A 15960-nucleotide genomic window follows, 5' to 3' on the forward strand; every position below is an offset into this window, starting at 1 on the left:
TACTATACATAATACATGATGGTCAAATGGTGATGCACATGCTATGGCTCGAATTGACGAAATTGTTATATTTCTTTTTATTTTTTTTTATTCATCTATGAAAGACCAAACGCCGAAGGAAAGCCGTAACGTCCACACTATAGGAAATAACCGAGACTATGAACCAACCGCAGAACCCATACCCAGCCCGACATCCGTGATCTAGTTAACGACGCGGACTTGGTCGTTTACTCTGGAAATTAACACCGCCGAGATCACGATGCAGAAGACATTGACGAAGATCAACGTCGAAAGCCGAAAGAGCCTAGCAGACACGCTTTCGACCTCATCGTATGTCTCGACGGGGGGATAGACTCCACCGACATTGGGACCTAGCTGGGGCTCTACTTCCCGCGTTATATCCACATGCGTTCCAGTTTCGCAAATGTGGCTTAAGTAGGGAGGCCCGAACGCGTGATTGATTCTGGAGTCCTCTACGGCTCTGTCCGTAATTTTCAAGCCGCGTGCACTCTTATCGTCCCTGTCGATAAGCGTTTCCCAGTCTCTCGCTTGAGAAGTGTACCCGTCACGATTCGACCGGACGGTCAACGTCGAGGTGGAGTGCTCATTACGAATGAGATGAAAGACGATGGCGGAATGTCTTTCTTCACCCCCGGCGATGTTTCGTCTCTTCGGGTAGCCCTGTGGCAGAGTGTCGATGGCCCCACGTTCTTTTTCCACCAGGTAGGAAGTCTCTTCCAGTACCAGCACGATCACCTGTTCGTGATTTGCGGCATCCGGAGGATAGTTCGCGGGATTGGGACGTACTCTCAGGTACATGGGGAATATCGTCCTCTGGCAGTCGTCTTTATCGACAGGGGCAGGAGCAGGACCTTCATCGCTGTGATATTCCGAATCTGAAGGCTCTACAGGCTCTGCGGGCTCTGCAGGCTGTGTAGGCTCCGCAGGCCCTGATGGCCCTGATGACTCCTCGGTTCGTACAAATTCAAAAAGCCCTGGCCCTGTGGCCTCTGAGTACACCAGGGGATTCCTAGGGACCTTCCGCGGGTTGTCCGCTTGTACTCGTAAAGGAGTTTTCCAAGCGCCAGACATCTTGTTGTCGTAGTTGAGAAGGTAAAAAGTGAATATTGATTAAAGTAATTGTGATAAAGTTATTAATTTCCTGAGATAAACTCAAATGTCAATTAATTGATGGTTAATTGTTGTTGGATTCTCATTGAAAACTGCGCCCGAACCCATCATTTTTATATCCACTGCTTCAAAAACAACAGGATTGTTGTTGCTAGGTTGATTGCACACAGCGCCTTTGGCCGGTAAACGAGAAAGAATATGTTCAGGCACGGAAATGACATTGTTAATATACCACGACAATGTTCTTGTACAATTGAATACTTTGACAACAGCATCACATTTTATATCTACTACATATACCTAAGCTTGCGCAGTTTATTCCTGCTCCTCACCATATTTCGGTATCTAAAGATTATCGATTTACACAGATAATTCACTCAGCGTACACTCAAGTCAATCTACAAACAAATTTGACATCAGAATATTTTCCTTCATCTTAACATTGAAAGTACAGAAATCTCCACTACACGAAAATTTATCTTCCTCGTACACACAAACACTATCAGGAGGCTGATCTTGGTCCGTTATAAAAATGGCTGCTCACCCTTCCTGGTCTATCTTTAACTTCAGGTTGAAGAACGGCACTAATCAGAAGGTCATATTCGTCTTCCATGGAGACGTTGATGACAGAACAAGATTCACGCCGGCCTCGCTGCCCATATGTTTGCACTTGGGAAACGGGGAACGAACATGGCGAGGCGACCACAGGCCATATCTCCGGGGTTCAAATGCCGACGAATGGGTTGACCGCGCAGTGAGGGCCCGTAATACGATTCGTGAACCTGACGACCCTTACGATCCCGATTTTGACCCCGACTTTCTTAGGGTCCCAGAGGTGCAGGAGGGGGTCGAACCAGCGCCGCCGCGTTGGCCTATAGTTTTTCTTCAACAGAAAAAGCAGCGGGTCATCCGCTGGATTCAGCGTGACAGCGTTTATAATTCGTTGTATGCCTTGACACGGAATATGGTCATAATGACTTTAGTCCTTACGGCCATATTCCTCGTCTCGGTTAACCCGAACACCCCCCAGACTACAGGTCCAAAACGCGTCAAGATTAACGAGGGTCCCATCTCGATTATCACGCAGTACGTGCCCTTTATATCCCATGAGGATTCAGAGGTGCCCTTAACTGGTGAAAATCCGATGGTCACCCAAAATGACGCAGGTTTAATCACTGCAGCGCCGATTCAATCTGACAGCGGTCCTTTTACTGCCGTGCAGACCATGCCTGTCCCACAAAGCCTATTAGACCTGGTATCTCAACACCACGGGGTCATCTACGATAGCTGGTCCTATATGCATCGCGAATTTGTTGAGGATACCAGGTTTCTCGCCAGAAGATTGACGGTGTTTACCGCTCCAAAAATGTCGACAAGTCAATCAAAGGTCGACGAATCGGATGTCTTGAACATCATGACCCGATTGAACACCATCCAAGAGACCTTGAATGGACAGAAAAAGATTTGGAGTCAATGGAATGGTCAGGCATTGACAAACTTGGTCAATCTGGCAACCTGGTGGAGTTGGGACGACAGTAAGTTCGATCCCGAACGCTTCCTCCTCTCGAGAATCCCGGCTAGCGACACAGCTGTGGCCCTCAAGTCATTCGAAAGCACGGTCGTACCTCGCAACGCCCGTGTACAGAAGCTACTCGATCAGGTCGTGTGCTCTGGTAGCGACGGCGATATTCCCTGGGAAGGTTTGCGCGCGCACTATGCCGAAGTCGGTAAAAGCTTCAACTCGGCTCGCGCAGACATGAGGGAGATCGAGGTTCTCGTACAGGAGCTTCGGGGACGGCGGACTGATGGTGGGGCCTTGGCCATGCGCATGGACGACGTCCTGGTCGCTGTCGGAAAAGCCCATCATGTTGCTACTCGCGGAATCAACGCCGCGAAAGCTATGACGGATGGTTTAGAGGCGGTGTGTCTGACGAGTGAAAAGACCGCGCAGCTTGGATGGCGCCTGAACCCGCGTGATCATGAGGATCTGGTGAGGAAGTTCCTACCTCAGAGTCAATCGGGGGTCAGGAACATGCTTCCGGCATTCATGAAAACCGCGGATGCAACGGAGCTATGGCTTTCCAGCGAGATCAGCGAGAAGGCCGTCGATGATGTAACCGAGGCTGCTTGGATCGTCTGGAGTTCTGATGAGAAACCAGACCCGAAGAAGGAGCCGGTTAGGAGGAATAGGTAGATTTTTCTTTTTTTTAATCGGTTTTTAATGGGGCCAGGGGAGCGGAATAATGGGTAAGGATATATCAGATTATCCACATTTAGATTGAGTAGTAATAAACGTTTGGTAAAAAATCATTATGTACTTTTTTCCACGTAGCTATCTACCTATATAATCAAGGAGTGTGAATGATATTATTAGCTGGTGACTTTGATGTGCATAGTCTACCAATGATGACACCCCAGGGGCTACATAGCCAACTTAACCCACAGATCCGTAGACATTCCAACATTCCAACCCCATCAATCGTTCACTCTGTCCTGCTTCATGCTAACCCTCGTGATCCTCACTGGCCACAAACTTGGTTGACGGCTACGCTCTTGCAGTTGCTGCCTCCGTGTTGCCAGCACTGGGATTCGACATAGTTGACAGCCGTGAAGAGACTGTTGAAGCATTCGCTCTTTGCAGACGAGTTCTCGCACTTGGAGTTGCACTTGGGACAGGCATCGGCGTAGGGTCCAGCCTCTTCCTGGCACGTGGTGAGATCGGGCGGGCCAGAGGGTGTTGGTGTAGATGTCTAGGTACGCTAGAGTTAGAGATGGTTCTAAGGAAGATACAGAGTACTCTTGAGAGATCGAAATACCTGAGCTAGGGCAACAGCGAAAAGTCCCATGGAGATGATAGCTGAGAACTGCATGATGGCGGTGATGTTGAACTTGAAGTTGAGTTGTGTGTTAAACAGGGATATCTGATTGTCCAAGTAGTGGCTGACGCTGTGCTGAGGAATGATGAGGGTAGTGATCTCGAAGAAACGAGAAGACTACGCGATATTTATGCTCGCTTTCCGTAAATCCGTTCATCCCTGTATTCCGAATAGCTACATTCAGAGTAGGCAGGCAGTCCCAGGCAGCTACTGGGGTTCTTTGCACCTAGACTGGTCCCGAGAATGCTGTGCCGCAATATGGAGACCTATGAATTTTTTATCAGCCTTACCACGGCACCGATACGTATGGAAGCTTTTGGTAATTTCCAATGGAACATGGGATCGTGGAGTTTAGGCCCACATATGTCTTGTTCGTTTAAAATCTCCTTCCGAATGAAGATCCTGGCTTATTCGCTTCGGGACTTGCGATACTACCTACAATCTTAAGATTTTATGTAACTTTGTAGCGGTGAGAAAATATTATTCAGCAATATACGAGTATTTGAAACCAAATGAGAAACATATACCTAACAAAAGTGATAGGTCAAAATTAGGCATGATATTGTTGCAAGGATCAGTCGGCACTGTGAGAAAGATTGATTAGAGATTCATTCATTAAGCTCCCAAAGTACTCAATTAAAGAGGTCGTGATCATTGTTTCTCTCTTGTTTAAAGTCTTTATAATAAATTAGCTCACCCTTTTGGATCACGTGCGCGAAGGGTTGAGGCTCGGGGGCATCACGTGATATCTTGTGTAACACGGGTCTCCGTGTCTACGGTCTATTTGTCGATTAACGACCGGTACTAGGTATTTAAGGCTTTGGTCCCTTATCTTCTACGATAAATTACATACCCATGTGGGAGTTGGAAAGTACTCGGGTACATTAATCTAGAAATGTTGACGCATCTGAATGTAGCGAATAGAGGAGTCATCAAACTACAACTAGTGCCTAGTACCAACAAAAAATATGTACCCAGTACCTAGGTAGGTACATAGTCAATAGGTAGATACTGCATAGATACAACACAGATAGGCAAACTGCTAGAACCGGGTATATCCGAAAACGCCTTGAAGTCTCTCGATCAATCATCGTTGGGAAGATGGGTGCCGAAATGGGATTCTTGTACGACGATCTGATAACGGATTGCACGAAGCGCCTCAGCGGGCAACAAATCAAGGTTAAGGTTAACCAGAAGAAAGAGGCCGAGTTCGTACCCTTGCCGTCCGAAGGCCCAGCGCAGTCCCAAGAGTTCAGGATTCAGGGGAGAAAACAGAAACAGAAGACCTGGCCAGAGCATTCATAGATTTACGAAATTGTCCCTTCGGAAAAAGGACCAGTGGACGAGAAAGAGTTAGAGGAGTTAAAACCGACGTGCCTGGGGTTGAAAGCGGATTCAACCGAAACATTCTTGACTTTGTTTACAAAGTCAGAGGCTCGATGTTCCATTCAGTGGGCGGCATTTGAAGCAGCGATGGTAGACCTGGGATTCTCGGTCAAATCAGAGTACGGATCCGTCTACACGTTTGCACCCTCTGACAAATTGGCACCAGAAAGGTCTATCAAAATTCACAGACCTCATAAATGTCGCATCGAAGGCCACAAGCTACTCTTTATTGCTCGCATTCCAAATCGCACTTACGGATGGACGCAAGACACTGTTCATGTTGCATAGGTCGATAGGTAGTGAATAAGTACGGCATGGAATATAGCTCCCATACACGGAAATTTGAATATCGTATCGGACGAAGATACCTAAATGTTCTCAGATGTTCTCAGATGTTCTGTTCTTGGGGCCATCCATTGTACGTAGCTTCTAATTAAAACTGTCCTTAACTTAACTTTACCGCATCTAGTGCTTGACACCTTTTGAAGTTTGAAGGACCTTTCATCAACGTAAAACGATTGTTAACACACAGTCCATGTTCAAATGGCTTATCTAATACCCACCAAGACATTTTTTATTTCCTATTTAGGAACGGTCATACAATTCTATTGGCTATCATTTTAGGTTCGTGTGCCACACACATCCCGTCTGCAGATCACAACGAGTTTATTAAACTTAAACTTAAAGAAAGACTAGTAGAATAATGTATGCTATATTGTAACGATCATGGCAGGATCGAACTTGCGGCCGTTCTTCTGTCCCCCCTCAAGATCTTGCTCCGGTTTCCCTTCCCTTGCTGGTAAGACGTACCCCCGCTGATTGGCTACAATCTCGATCCCTCTCCGCACGAACCTCGTCGAGTAATGAGTGTGACCGAACACCCACGTCTTAACGCCGTCCCATCTACCCCGATCCACGAGATCCGTCGCAAAGCCGGACGACCACGGATTATTAGAGTGTTCTGGCCGAGAGGTACCTTTCAGGCAAGGCGCGTGGTGAGTTGCTACTAGGATCTGTCTCGGGGTCTTTTCGTCTTGTGACGCTATTTTTGCGACTTGCTCGCGGAGCCAAGTGACGTCTTCCAAGTGCGCCGCATTGTGCTTCTGTACTGTCCACCCTTCTATCATCTTAAAGTCGTTTATCCTAGATTCGACAATACTACAGGCTTCATCGGGAACCCTCGACCATAGCGTGCATCCGAGAATTGTCAATGTGGAGTCGGGATCATCCCATCGGGTTCTGTGTAGGAGGATCAAGTTCCCGTGAAGTGATGGCTCGTTTGCGAGGCGATGCGCTTCGGCAAGACCGCATTCGTGGCTTAGGGAATAGAATTCGTGGTTCCCTAGTACTAGGAAGACTTTCCTGTACTGGCGAACTTGCGTTTCGAGGAATTTTAGGTATTCGTCGTAGTCGGCGAGGCGGCCAATGTCGCCGCTGAGGAGGAGGAGGGGTGCGGTTTCTGGGATGGTGAATGATGTGTATTGCTGGTTCAGTTCGAGGTGAAGATCGGAGAGGATTTGAATTGGCGGGTTTGTTGACGGATCGCGTCGCTTCTTGAAGGGTTTGAGAAGAGATGCCATTTCGCTTGGGCTGGATTAATTGAATAAATGTATCTGACTAGTAGTGGAAACGCAGGCGGCTATGCATGTGCTGTCGTCGTGTAAATGTTGTGAAGTTAGGGTTAGTAGGTGATCCGCTAAGAATTTAGCAGAATGGAGTGAGAAAGAGAAAAGTATGGTCGGAGCTATCCCCTGGGTTACACAGTTAGCAGCTGGAGACCCACAATAGTACATATAGTTTCCTCATTTAGGCGATACAGGGGATAATTCAGCACATAGTCCGCTACCATCATATGCAAGAAAGGCCCAAGAATTGTAAATACCCTTTGATGATTGTTGTTTTTGATTGAAATATAAGCACATTTGTACTCAGAGGTGAAATCACCTAATACCATTTATGATTCGTGACTGAGAGGTTAACAATGATTGCCCTAAATTTAGATCTAGGTTGGTGACAGTCATCTAATAACATATTTAGGGTATCTGCGGGTTCCAAGCACTTCTATATGGACTAGGTAAGTGCCTGGTATTTTGGTAAATTAATGATATTGACCGATCTTTGAGAATATGACAATATCCATTTTGATCCCCTTCTTCTCGATACTTCACCTGTTCAATATCGATTGATATTGTGGACAGAATATGGTATGGACCAGTTGTACAAACCAACAGGACAATATTCTCTTCTCGTTCACCACCCTCAAAATTCTTACAAACATAAATATTTCCCTACACACAGAAATTAGCAGGACTACTCACCAACACAACTTCAACTTACATCAAAAACCTGTCCCACATGTTCATCATGTCTCAAGAACTCCTCAACGACGCAGCCATCGTGCTTCATCGCATTCTCATCAACGAAAACGTCAAGTATGGTATCTTTGGTGGTTATGCCATTAGTGCATTCGGAGGCCACCGCGTGACTAAGGATATCGACGTTCTGGCCTCAGCCACCAAAGATGAGATCACCAAGTTACTCGGTGAGGATGACGGTTTCGAGGCCCTTGCCCAAAGCCGAGACGATTACGTCGCTTTCCTCTGGGCCGAAAAAGCTGCTCCCAAATTTCAAGTATTGATTGAGGTTTTCTGTGAGAAGTTCACAGGTACGATACTCCATTCGCGGAATGTATATAGTAGATGATACTGACATCTTTAATGTATTAGGCTCTGAGCATACGATGGATGATGTCTCGTTTACCACCATCCCCATTAAAGGCCTTTATCACGGCCCCGGAATCGCCTCCTTCCTCGACCCCATCTATCTGTTCAAGGGCAAGCTCCACGCAGCCGCCACCCGACGCAAAGCCCACGACGCAGCCGACATGCGAGCCCTCGTGAGCAGATACGAAGAAGATATTGCGGATTACGTCGACGATTTGAACATCAAGTACATCGGACTTGCCATTAAGAGACACGCCGAGCTAGCATTTCTGTTCCGTGGCCTCGATGTTGACATTGACGAAGCTGAGCAAGCGATCAAGAACGTCAATCTGAACGATATCCAACAGCCGATAGCTGTCGGATCCGTGCAGTCTGGTATACTAGCGTCGACCATCAAGTATACCACCTCGGCCGCTGTCGAAAAGGAATAGGGGAAACTTGGAAGTGAAGCCCTTGCAGAAAACCACGAGTCATGTACCCACACTTGCCAATGGCCCATTAGTTCATCTAAGAAAAGAAGAGTTTATGACATGGTTAGAATACTAGCGGCTCATTCGAGAGTGAGCCATAACCATTGGTCATCACGTTTTTACATCGTTCTTAAGCCCCACGACTATTCGATGCGGGGGTTATCCTTCTGTGTGGGTGAGACTATCGCCGTATTTAGACGCTTAGACGGACTAGGGTTCTGATACCGTGCGTTTCTAAATGCTTAATTAATTCTAATAAATACGAATTGTGTCTGAAATGAGTGGTAGAATTTGTGTTACGAGGTACTTAGTCGACCCTAGGTTAACAATAATCCTATAGGTGACTTTGCTTGCGTTACGACCCTACCAGTGCCCCTATCGTCTTCACCAATCTACCCAAATTCCCAAAAACATCATACCACAACACTCATGCATTTATTCAGCTGAAAGAATTCAATTCAATACCTAAAAGCTGAGCTCTAATGAAGGATAGCTACCACCGCTCTATTAGACTACGCCTCGATGACCCCCTAAACAAAACACGCTCCTTCCAGCGTTTGGTATATAGCAGTCTTGGGTTAACGAGGAGCGTGAGCGCCGATAGGTCGGAAAAAGATTTTTTTTCGAATATTAAACGATCCGATTGACCTTCTTTTCACCCCACCCCTCCTAGTTAAGTATTTCGCAACGTTTACATTCCGGGCATGGAGGTGAGCCCTGAAAATTGTATGTTAGTTCATGTTTACTTACATATCTGCACAGGTTTAGAATAGAATAGGTTCACTCACATCCATCAATGTCTTCGTTGACGGTCTTCGGGACATTGCACTGGTTCATCTGCGCCACGGCCTGCGACTTAAGCGGGTTTCCGTTCTCGCAAGCCTGGAACATGCACGAGGAGTCCATGGCCTTCTGGAGCGAGTCGCCCTTCCAGCCGAACACGTAGTCGGCGTGGGTGCCGTAGCCCTTGTTGTCGCCGTAGCTGAGGGTGAATGGCTGCGAGCCGTCCGTGGGCCACATGTTGTTAAATGCGGTCGTGTCCCATAGGGTCTCGTACGCTACTTGGGGTACGCGGACGCTTTGATAGGGGGTTTATGTTATTATGGGTGGTCTTTTGGAGAAAATACTGGGCTTAAGGGTGAACTTACGGGTGAGATGCCGGGCAAGGACCGGAGTTCTGGAAGGCATCCTTCACTGTGTTGTACATGTGCGACTGGTGGTCGGGGCTGTCGAGGTTCTTGCCATCCCAGCATCTAGGTACAGTTAGCATATGAGATTACTAACGTTAAGAGGGTTACTAACGCGGGGAAGTGGTGAACAGTCATGATACCGCCGGTACATGGCTTAGTGGGGAAGTCGTCGAGCTCGGGGAATCGAGTGCCCTTGTTTTGGAGGCAGACGAATTTCAGGCCGGGGCCGAATTTGCTGGTTGAGGTGGGTGTTCCGATAGTCATTCGGAAACCGGGCTTGAAGGCGGTGATCTTCTGGTTTCCGTTGGACGAAAAGTCCTGTTGGGTGTAGTATATCGTCATCTATGATACGTTTCAATTAGTTTACGTCCTCGCCGTCCTCTAACTAGTTCATAGCTTAGACATACTCCTCCGTTGATACCGTTAGGCAGAGCAGTGTTCTGCATTATGGGAACTCTCTTGTAGGTTCCGTTGGGGTGCTTGAAGAACATGACCGCAGTCCAATAGTTCGAGAAATCTTCGGAGAAGGTACACGTCGTGCAGGTTCCTTTGTCGCCGAGGTCTCCGGCCGCAGGGTCCATTGACGCGTTGAAGGCATTACCACCGACGATCTGGTGAAGATGAGCAGACGGAACTGCGCCAGGCTCTACGAGAGGGTCGAGACGCTGAATGGTCAGAGTAGAACATCCGAATCGAAGCGCAGCCTGAGAAGGCACGGCCAGAGCCAAAGTGAGAGAGAGCCACTTCATCTTCGCAGTTTTGAGATACTATGAATTAGCGATATCTTTGACGACGACAGCTGTGTCCACGAACGAGCATCGCGGTTCTCCTGGCTACACATATGTATTTCACGATTTCTGGATCCTCCCCTGCCTTGGAGATTTGCCGGCTGCCGGCCACCCAGAATAGGCTCCCGATAGATTGTAAAGATCGTCATATCTCATAAGGTCGCTGCCATTTTTCCGCCTTGTCCAATTTAGGCGCGCATCGAATGTTCCAATTCGGGACGACCACCCCCGCATTTCTCATATTGGATATTCTCTATATTGCCTGGGCATCGATTGAAACGCTGACGCATCTAAATTTATTCGGAGATCTGGCATGACCAGCTATGTCAACAAACATGTGGTGAATTAACGTCGGAATCACTCACGGCCAAGATGATAGTCAGCAATCCCAGTACGTCATCGGGACAATTTGCAGCGAGTGACAAGAGAAGTCGTTTCCAATAGAACCCAGTAGAAAGTCTAAGAGAATTAATACATCTAGTCGTGGGGGTAGTAGGACCGAAGCCATGAAATTCAATCTACACGTGGAATCCGTAACAGCCTTACGAACTGTTGCCCAGGCCGACTGGAACCGACGACGCCAATTCTTGTGTAATTGTAACATATGCCAACCCGGGTTTTACGAGCCAGCCTTGACTAGGCCATTGTTCTATATTAAAAGAATTCCAAATCATCAGCCTCTTAGCAAATTCATCTATGTTATGAACGAGGTTTTAGCACATTACCGAAAATCTGGCATCAATAGTAGGGATCGAGCTTCATTCTGAGTATACCAAGAAACTTACCAACTCTTCACAAAGGATAAAATACACTTGGCCTTTAGGATGTGCCGAGGTTAATGATGATAGGTAAATGTTATTCGGTAATGATACAGGGAATCGATATCGCATAGTCCACGCTTGAATAAGGTAGCTAACCAAGAGGCCAGCTTGTCTTTGAAAATACTAGGTATGGTCATACAGGCCATAACATCTTTAATGAGATGCGCCGTCGACATATCATTATAGCATCGAGGTAATATCAGTTGATCTAGGCCGTCAAATGTAGCCTACCAAAACGGAGTCAGAAGGTCACTCATTAGTCAATACTAGAACAATGGAGTGTATACTTGGATACCCCCTGTTTCGCTCATATAGGTAACTTATACGCATTGTGGTAGATAAAGGGTGCCGTCTGTATAACCTAGGGGATAGTTCTAAGCCAGCTACAGTGCGAAACGGTGCGACTAGCACATGGCTTACTATCACACCCATCAGCCCCTTCTTCAATTATACAGAGAGCTTCATGTCTTATTATTGTCGTTTCAAGTCCTCTAATTACCTATATTCTACAGAAAACAGCCCAATATTAACCACTTGCTTATGATCACTTGAGACAAAGAATATGAAATGCAGAAATACGAGTTTGCTTAGTCAGCCCCGCCTATTGATGCCATCGATGACAACGACAATTATTTCAAGGTATCCGACATGAATTCGTCCGCCAACAGAATATATTATACATGGAGAAGGTAAAGAATAGGTAACCTTTGCAGTACTTATTAGGTACCTTGGTTTGTAGACATAGCCGACACGATTCGCAACCTAGGTAATTACTGGAAAATATCTTGGCATCACGCACTCTGTACTCTCACGGGCGATTCTTTTTATCATAATATACTAATTAACTCCAATCAAGATAGCAAGTCAAATTCAAGAGTACCTACATATGCGGACCATCCTGTCTATTTCCGTAGCAATTACCGACTCATAGATACCTACTAAGTTTTGACCCATCTCGCGTGACATTGATCGGATTAGAGTTAAATGTTGTCGCTCCATCGTTGTTCGGTTCCGGCAGTCCCGATTGACTAATTAAGCTGCCCGGAATGGGTATGTTGCCCGGGGCTAATGTAAGTAATGGTACCCACGATGAATGGAACCCCAGCCCGGGAGGTACCCGCACGTCCCATCCGAAAGGGGGCATCACGGCATGTAACAGCACCATTACCGAACCCACATGATTAGATTAGATCAAGGCGATATGAGACTACTGTACCGTATAGTCTTCAATAGAAGCTGGTACAAACAGGTATATACAGTTGGCATTCTGAACTACGAGTTTAAGAAAACTCTTGTCCATCCTGGGTTCTGTACCTAAACTTTTTAGCGAGGTTGGTCATTATGGAGACTTCACGGAGAAACCTTTAGCGGCATCGCTTCCTCTATTTTTCCCAGCTGAACCTCGCTTACACTCTCCGAACCCGAAAATCCAAGAGATTTAAAGTCCTACATGAAATTCTTGATTCTTAGACGCAGCTTACCTTTTGGAGACACTGCTGGCGCCATCACGAATGCGAGCTAGTCCAGCTTTGAAGAAGTGCGGAAAGTCATGAAGTGGATCTACCGCTAGAATGATATTAACAGGTCACGTAAACATAGAGTGCGGATTAGAAATCAGGTTATTTTAATTATTTGCATCGAAGCCGTGCTATGTTAACCTCGGTTTTCATCCACGATCGCGCCGAATGAGAGACATCCTCAAACGCAATACAGCATCAAACTCGAGCTTCATACTCCATCAGGTCCAGTATAATCAATCTCTCCACAACCCGACTGCACCCAAAGGCCTTGTAGAGGGAAGACATTAGACTGAGTCTGGTACGAGAACACGAAATCGCACGCGGGACCTCCCTCGGCGGCGCCGACGTAGAGTAGACCGCAGAAACCAGAGGGTCCTGCCATCATACCGGCGCATCCCTTGTTGTCCTGGCACAGCTGGCAGCAGGTGCTTGGGTCGTTGTACTTCTCATCCGGAATGTAGATTACCGTGTTGTTCTGCGCGTACTTGCCAGATACGAGCCCGTGGTCGTCGACGCCGGCGATCACGTTCGTCGGTGCGCACTTGGCTGCGTATGTAGTCGTGGTTGTGGCCTCGCAGGCGGTGCTGATGGTAGCGACGCTGGTGGCCATCCGGTATGAGGTTGTGGTGCTCGTGAGAGTCGTTGCCCAAACCGTGGCGTTGTAGAAGTACGTCGATGTGGTAGTCGTGGTGATAGCTCGTATCGTGCTTGTCGGGGTAACGGTCTCGGTGGTGACTCCAGACGTTGCTGTGGGCTGCAGCATGACGAACCATGTTACCCCGGTAGCGCATACCACCTGAGATGGATAAGAGGTCGGGATTGTGGTAACCTGGCCAGGTATGGGCGTGTAGCTACCGCTGTACTCTGTCACGGTTGAGGGGGTGACATCGTTGGTACACACTGTCTTTGGCCAAGTTGCGGTGGCGACGGTGGACTGAGCTATTTGCCATGAAGTGGCAGTGGGGAGTGTTGTCGTAGAGATGCCGTAGACAACAGAAAGCGAAGTAAGTAACGTCGTCGTAACAGGTTCGACCGTGACCTTGACAACCGACGCAACAGTCACCTCCGAGCTCGTGATTGTCGATGATACTGTGCTCGTCGTCCTAGAGGTCGGGAGAGATTGTGGGATTGAACCTCCACTCCCTGATAGTGTCGAGCATGCGCCCTCGGTCTTGAAGGAGTAAACAGTACCCGTGGAAGCCTGGGCTAGGGAGCCGGACACGGCAAGGACGGAGAGAATGCGGCGAAACATCTTGGACCTGCGATTACTTTGTAGCCTTGGTTTTCGATCAGCGACGATATCTCATCACGTCACGTCATAAGACGATCAGGACGTCTAGGACGTATTTATATGAGCTGCCGGTCTTCCCCATAGTAACGTAGCCACGATCCAGGTCTGGTTACCTTCTGCATAGGGCGGCGGCAATGAAAATAAGCGAAGGATGACCGCGCCGCATTATTGATCAATCAGCACGATTCTCACGATGAGTAAGGAGCCGGGCATACATTTGTCAGCCGGGGCGCAAGAAAGAATACCCCCTTTTGGGGGCGCTACCTGACCAAATGGACAGGTCCAGAATCTACTCCTCACAGAACCGATCGCGGCCAACATCTGGGAGCGAAAATTCCACCATGCGTCAAATATAAATTCGGAGAAGGAATAGGCAGGAGGGATTTCGGATCGCCTATTAAGGATTGGTATGTCGGAGTAGAGCCGAAGCATCTGATCAAGCTCCTTACCATATTAGGGAGATCCATCGGCGCCATCAAGGATGAGAATCCTCAGGTACCCGATCTCGCAATTCTCCGAACAATTTCTTTGCTCGATGCAATTTAACAACCTTATTTCAACCTATAAAGATCCATGACATGCCCGAATCCTGAATGTATGGGTGCGAGAACCTCGTTCGTTGAACTTGGCAACCAACAGATGTTGATTCAGACTCCAGGACCCATTTCTAGAGAGGGGCGCGCTGTATTTACAAGGCTTCTTCTGCTAAAACTCCATTGTAATATAGTGGGTCTCAGCGCTTGCCCTCAGAACCTTGGAAGAATGAAATAGTGTCACGTGACATAACCCCCTTTTTCAGGGGTAATTGAATTTCTGGTGAAGGTAAGAAATCTCGATATATTAATTGAAATGACGAGCTGGTTGGCTCATACTTTTGAATCTTGTTATATTTTCTCATGGGCTTCATTGAAATCAGTATTGTAGCGCTTGGCAACTGATGCCATCCACACAACATTGTGTAGTGAGAAGGGGTAAAGACGCCGACATTCAGTGTCATACTCCTGATACTTATTTAGATCTGTAGGTATAGAATGCATATATGGCCTTGATAGTATTCTGGGAGAAATTAAGGTGGCTACTCGTTATTCCGCGTAACTGTCTAAAATAACAGTGATGAGACCAGTCTCACCTTTGTAAATTCTCCTTGGTGATTCGAGTGAATGACAACAACAACAGCACACGTTGCTCAGAAACCTGATCTTGGGGCAGGCCGGTCTTTATCCGAGGCTAATGTAGGCACTGTAAGAGGTAGCTTCTGGTATCCATGGTGAGGTCAGCCAACGTGTTGCCAGAGTTACCAATATCACTAGATTACAAACAATTGTCGCGCTGTAAATATAATTCTATTGACCCGCCTTGCGTCTAAAGAACACGCGTACTACCGCAGATAATTAATTCTTAAAGTTCCCGTCAAAAGCGTGTAGTAAATTCCGTGTCATCTAACCAGTCTATGCTATGTAAGTGCCAGAAGAGTTCAAGTAGAAGCTCACATTGGATGGTCCAGACGTATTATTGAGGTGGATTAGGCGGGGGATATTCTAGAAGAAATAAGAGAGGAGGCATAGAGTCTTTGTACAGGCGTAGTTCGTTAGAGAGACCGGCGGACGAGGTCTACTTAGATGAGAATTTGACCTAGAGAGCTGCGCGAGGCCTGTAAGTAGCCGATCTTGGGGTAGAATAGACACGGGACTCTTCCTGTATGTATAGAATGTTTCAAAATTGGGAGTAGTCTAAAGCTCTTCGCGTAGCCACGTCGCCGCCCCA

General features: G+C 47.2%; 8 protein-coding genes across 8 annotated transcripts; 3 read left to right on the top strand and 5 right to left on the bottom strand.

Moving 5' to 3' along the window:
* Nucleotides 1-89: 89 nt before the first annotated feature.
* On the bottom strand, nucleotides 90-1092 carry GGS22DRAFT_197254 (uncharacterized protein; the record flags this gene model as incomplete). Its single annotated transcript, XM_047965958.1, has 1 exon — nucleotides 90-1092. One exon carries the CDS (start codon nucleotides 1090-1092, stop codon nucleotides 202-204), a length of 891 nt encoding a protein of 296 aa, XP_047814756.1. The 3' UTR covers nucleotides 90-201.
* A 571-nt stretch (nucleotides 1093-1663) lies between these two features.
* On the top strand, nucleotides 1664-3325 carry GGS22DRAFT_192760 (uncharacterized protein; the record flags this gene model as incomplete). The annotated part of the gene is made up of 1 exon (XM_047965308.1): nucleotides 1664-3325. One exon carries the CDS (start codon nucleotides 1664-1666, stop codon nucleotides 3323-3325), a length of 1662 nt encoding a protein of 553 aa, XP_047814757.1.
* A 325-nt stretch (nucleotides 3326-3650) lies between these two features.
* GGS22DRAFT_192761 (uncharacterized protein) lies at nucleotides 3651-4001 on the bottom strand (the record flags this gene model as incomplete). The annotated part of the gene is made up of 2 exons (XM_047965309.1): nucleotides 3651-3881; nucleotides 3948-4001. 2 exons carry the CDS (start codon nucleotides 3999-4001, stop codon nucleotides 3651-3653), a joined length of 285 nt encoding a protein of 94 aa, XP_047814758.1.
* A 1107-nt stretch (nucleotides 4002-5108) lies between these two features.
* GGS22DRAFT_192762 (uncharacterized protein) lies at nucleotides 5109-5681 on the top strand (the record flags this gene model as incomplete). The annotated part of the gene is made up of 2 exons (XM_047965310.1): nucleotides 5109-5219; nucleotides 5313-5681. 2 exons carry the CDS (start codon nucleotides 5109-5111, stop codon nucleotides 5679-5681), a joined length of 480 nt encoding a protein of 159 aa, XP_047814759.1.
* Nucleotides 5682-6103: 422 nt separating this feature from the next.
* GGS22DRAFT_197256 (putative calcineurin-like phosphoesterase) lies at nucleotides 6104-7028 on the bottom strand (the record flags this gene model as incomplete). The annotated part of the gene is made up of 1 exon (XM_047965959.1): nucleotides 6104-7028. The coding sequence occupies exon 1, from the start codon at nucleotides 6971-6973 to the stop codon at nucleotides 6104-6106; it is 870 nt and encodes a 289-aa protein (XP_047814760.1). The 5' UTR covers nucleotides 6974-7028.
* Nucleotides 7029-7757: 729 nt separating this feature from the next.
* Nucleotides 7758-8547, top strand: GGS22DRAFT_192764 (uncharacterized protein; the record flags this gene model as incomplete). Its single annotated transcript, XM_047965311.1, has 2 exons — nucleotides 7758-8058; nucleotides 8120-8547. 2 exons carry the CDS (start codon nucleotides 7758-7760, stop codon nucleotides 8545-8547), a joined length of 729 nt encoding a protein of 242 aa, XP_047814761.1.
* A 511-nt stretch (nucleotides 8548-9058) lies between these two features.
* GGS22DRAFT_78010 (uncharacterized protein) lies at nucleotides 9059-10698 on the bottom strand. The gene is made up of 5 exons (XM_047968077.1): nucleotides 10184-10698; nucleotides 9889-10118; nucleotides 9735-9839; nucleotides 9375-9664; nucleotides 9059-9303 (listed from the first exon to the last, which is right to left on the bottom strand). The coding sequence occupies exons 1-5, from the start codon at nucleotides 10523-10525 to the stop codon at nucleotides 9278-9280; spliced, it is 993 nt and encodes a 330-aa protein (XP_047814762.1). The 5' UTR covers nucleotides 10526-10698; the 3' UTR covers nucleotides 9059-9277.
* Nucleotides 10699-13074: 2376 nt separating this feature from the next.
* On the bottom strand, nucleotides 13075-14197 carry GGS22DRAFT_78012 (uncharacterized protein). The gene has a single exon (XM_047968078.1). The coding sequence runs from the start codon at nucleotides 14155-14157 to the stop codon at nucleotides 13114-13116; it is 1044 nt and encodes a 347-aa protein (XP_047814763.1). The 5' UTR covers nucleotides 14158-14197; the 3' UTR covers nucleotides 13075-13113.
* Nucleotides 14198-15960: the final 1763 nt, after the last annotated feature.

This window comes from Annulohypoxylon maeteangense (genome assembly GCF_022496945.1).
Source record: "Annulohypoxylon maeteangense strain CBS 123835 unplaced genomic scaffold GGS22scaffold_22, whole genome shotgun sequence".
Taxonomy (NCBI): Eukaryota; Fungi; Ascomycota; class Sordariomycetes; order Xylariales; family Hypoxylaceae; genus Annulohypoxylon; species Annulohypoxylon maeteangense.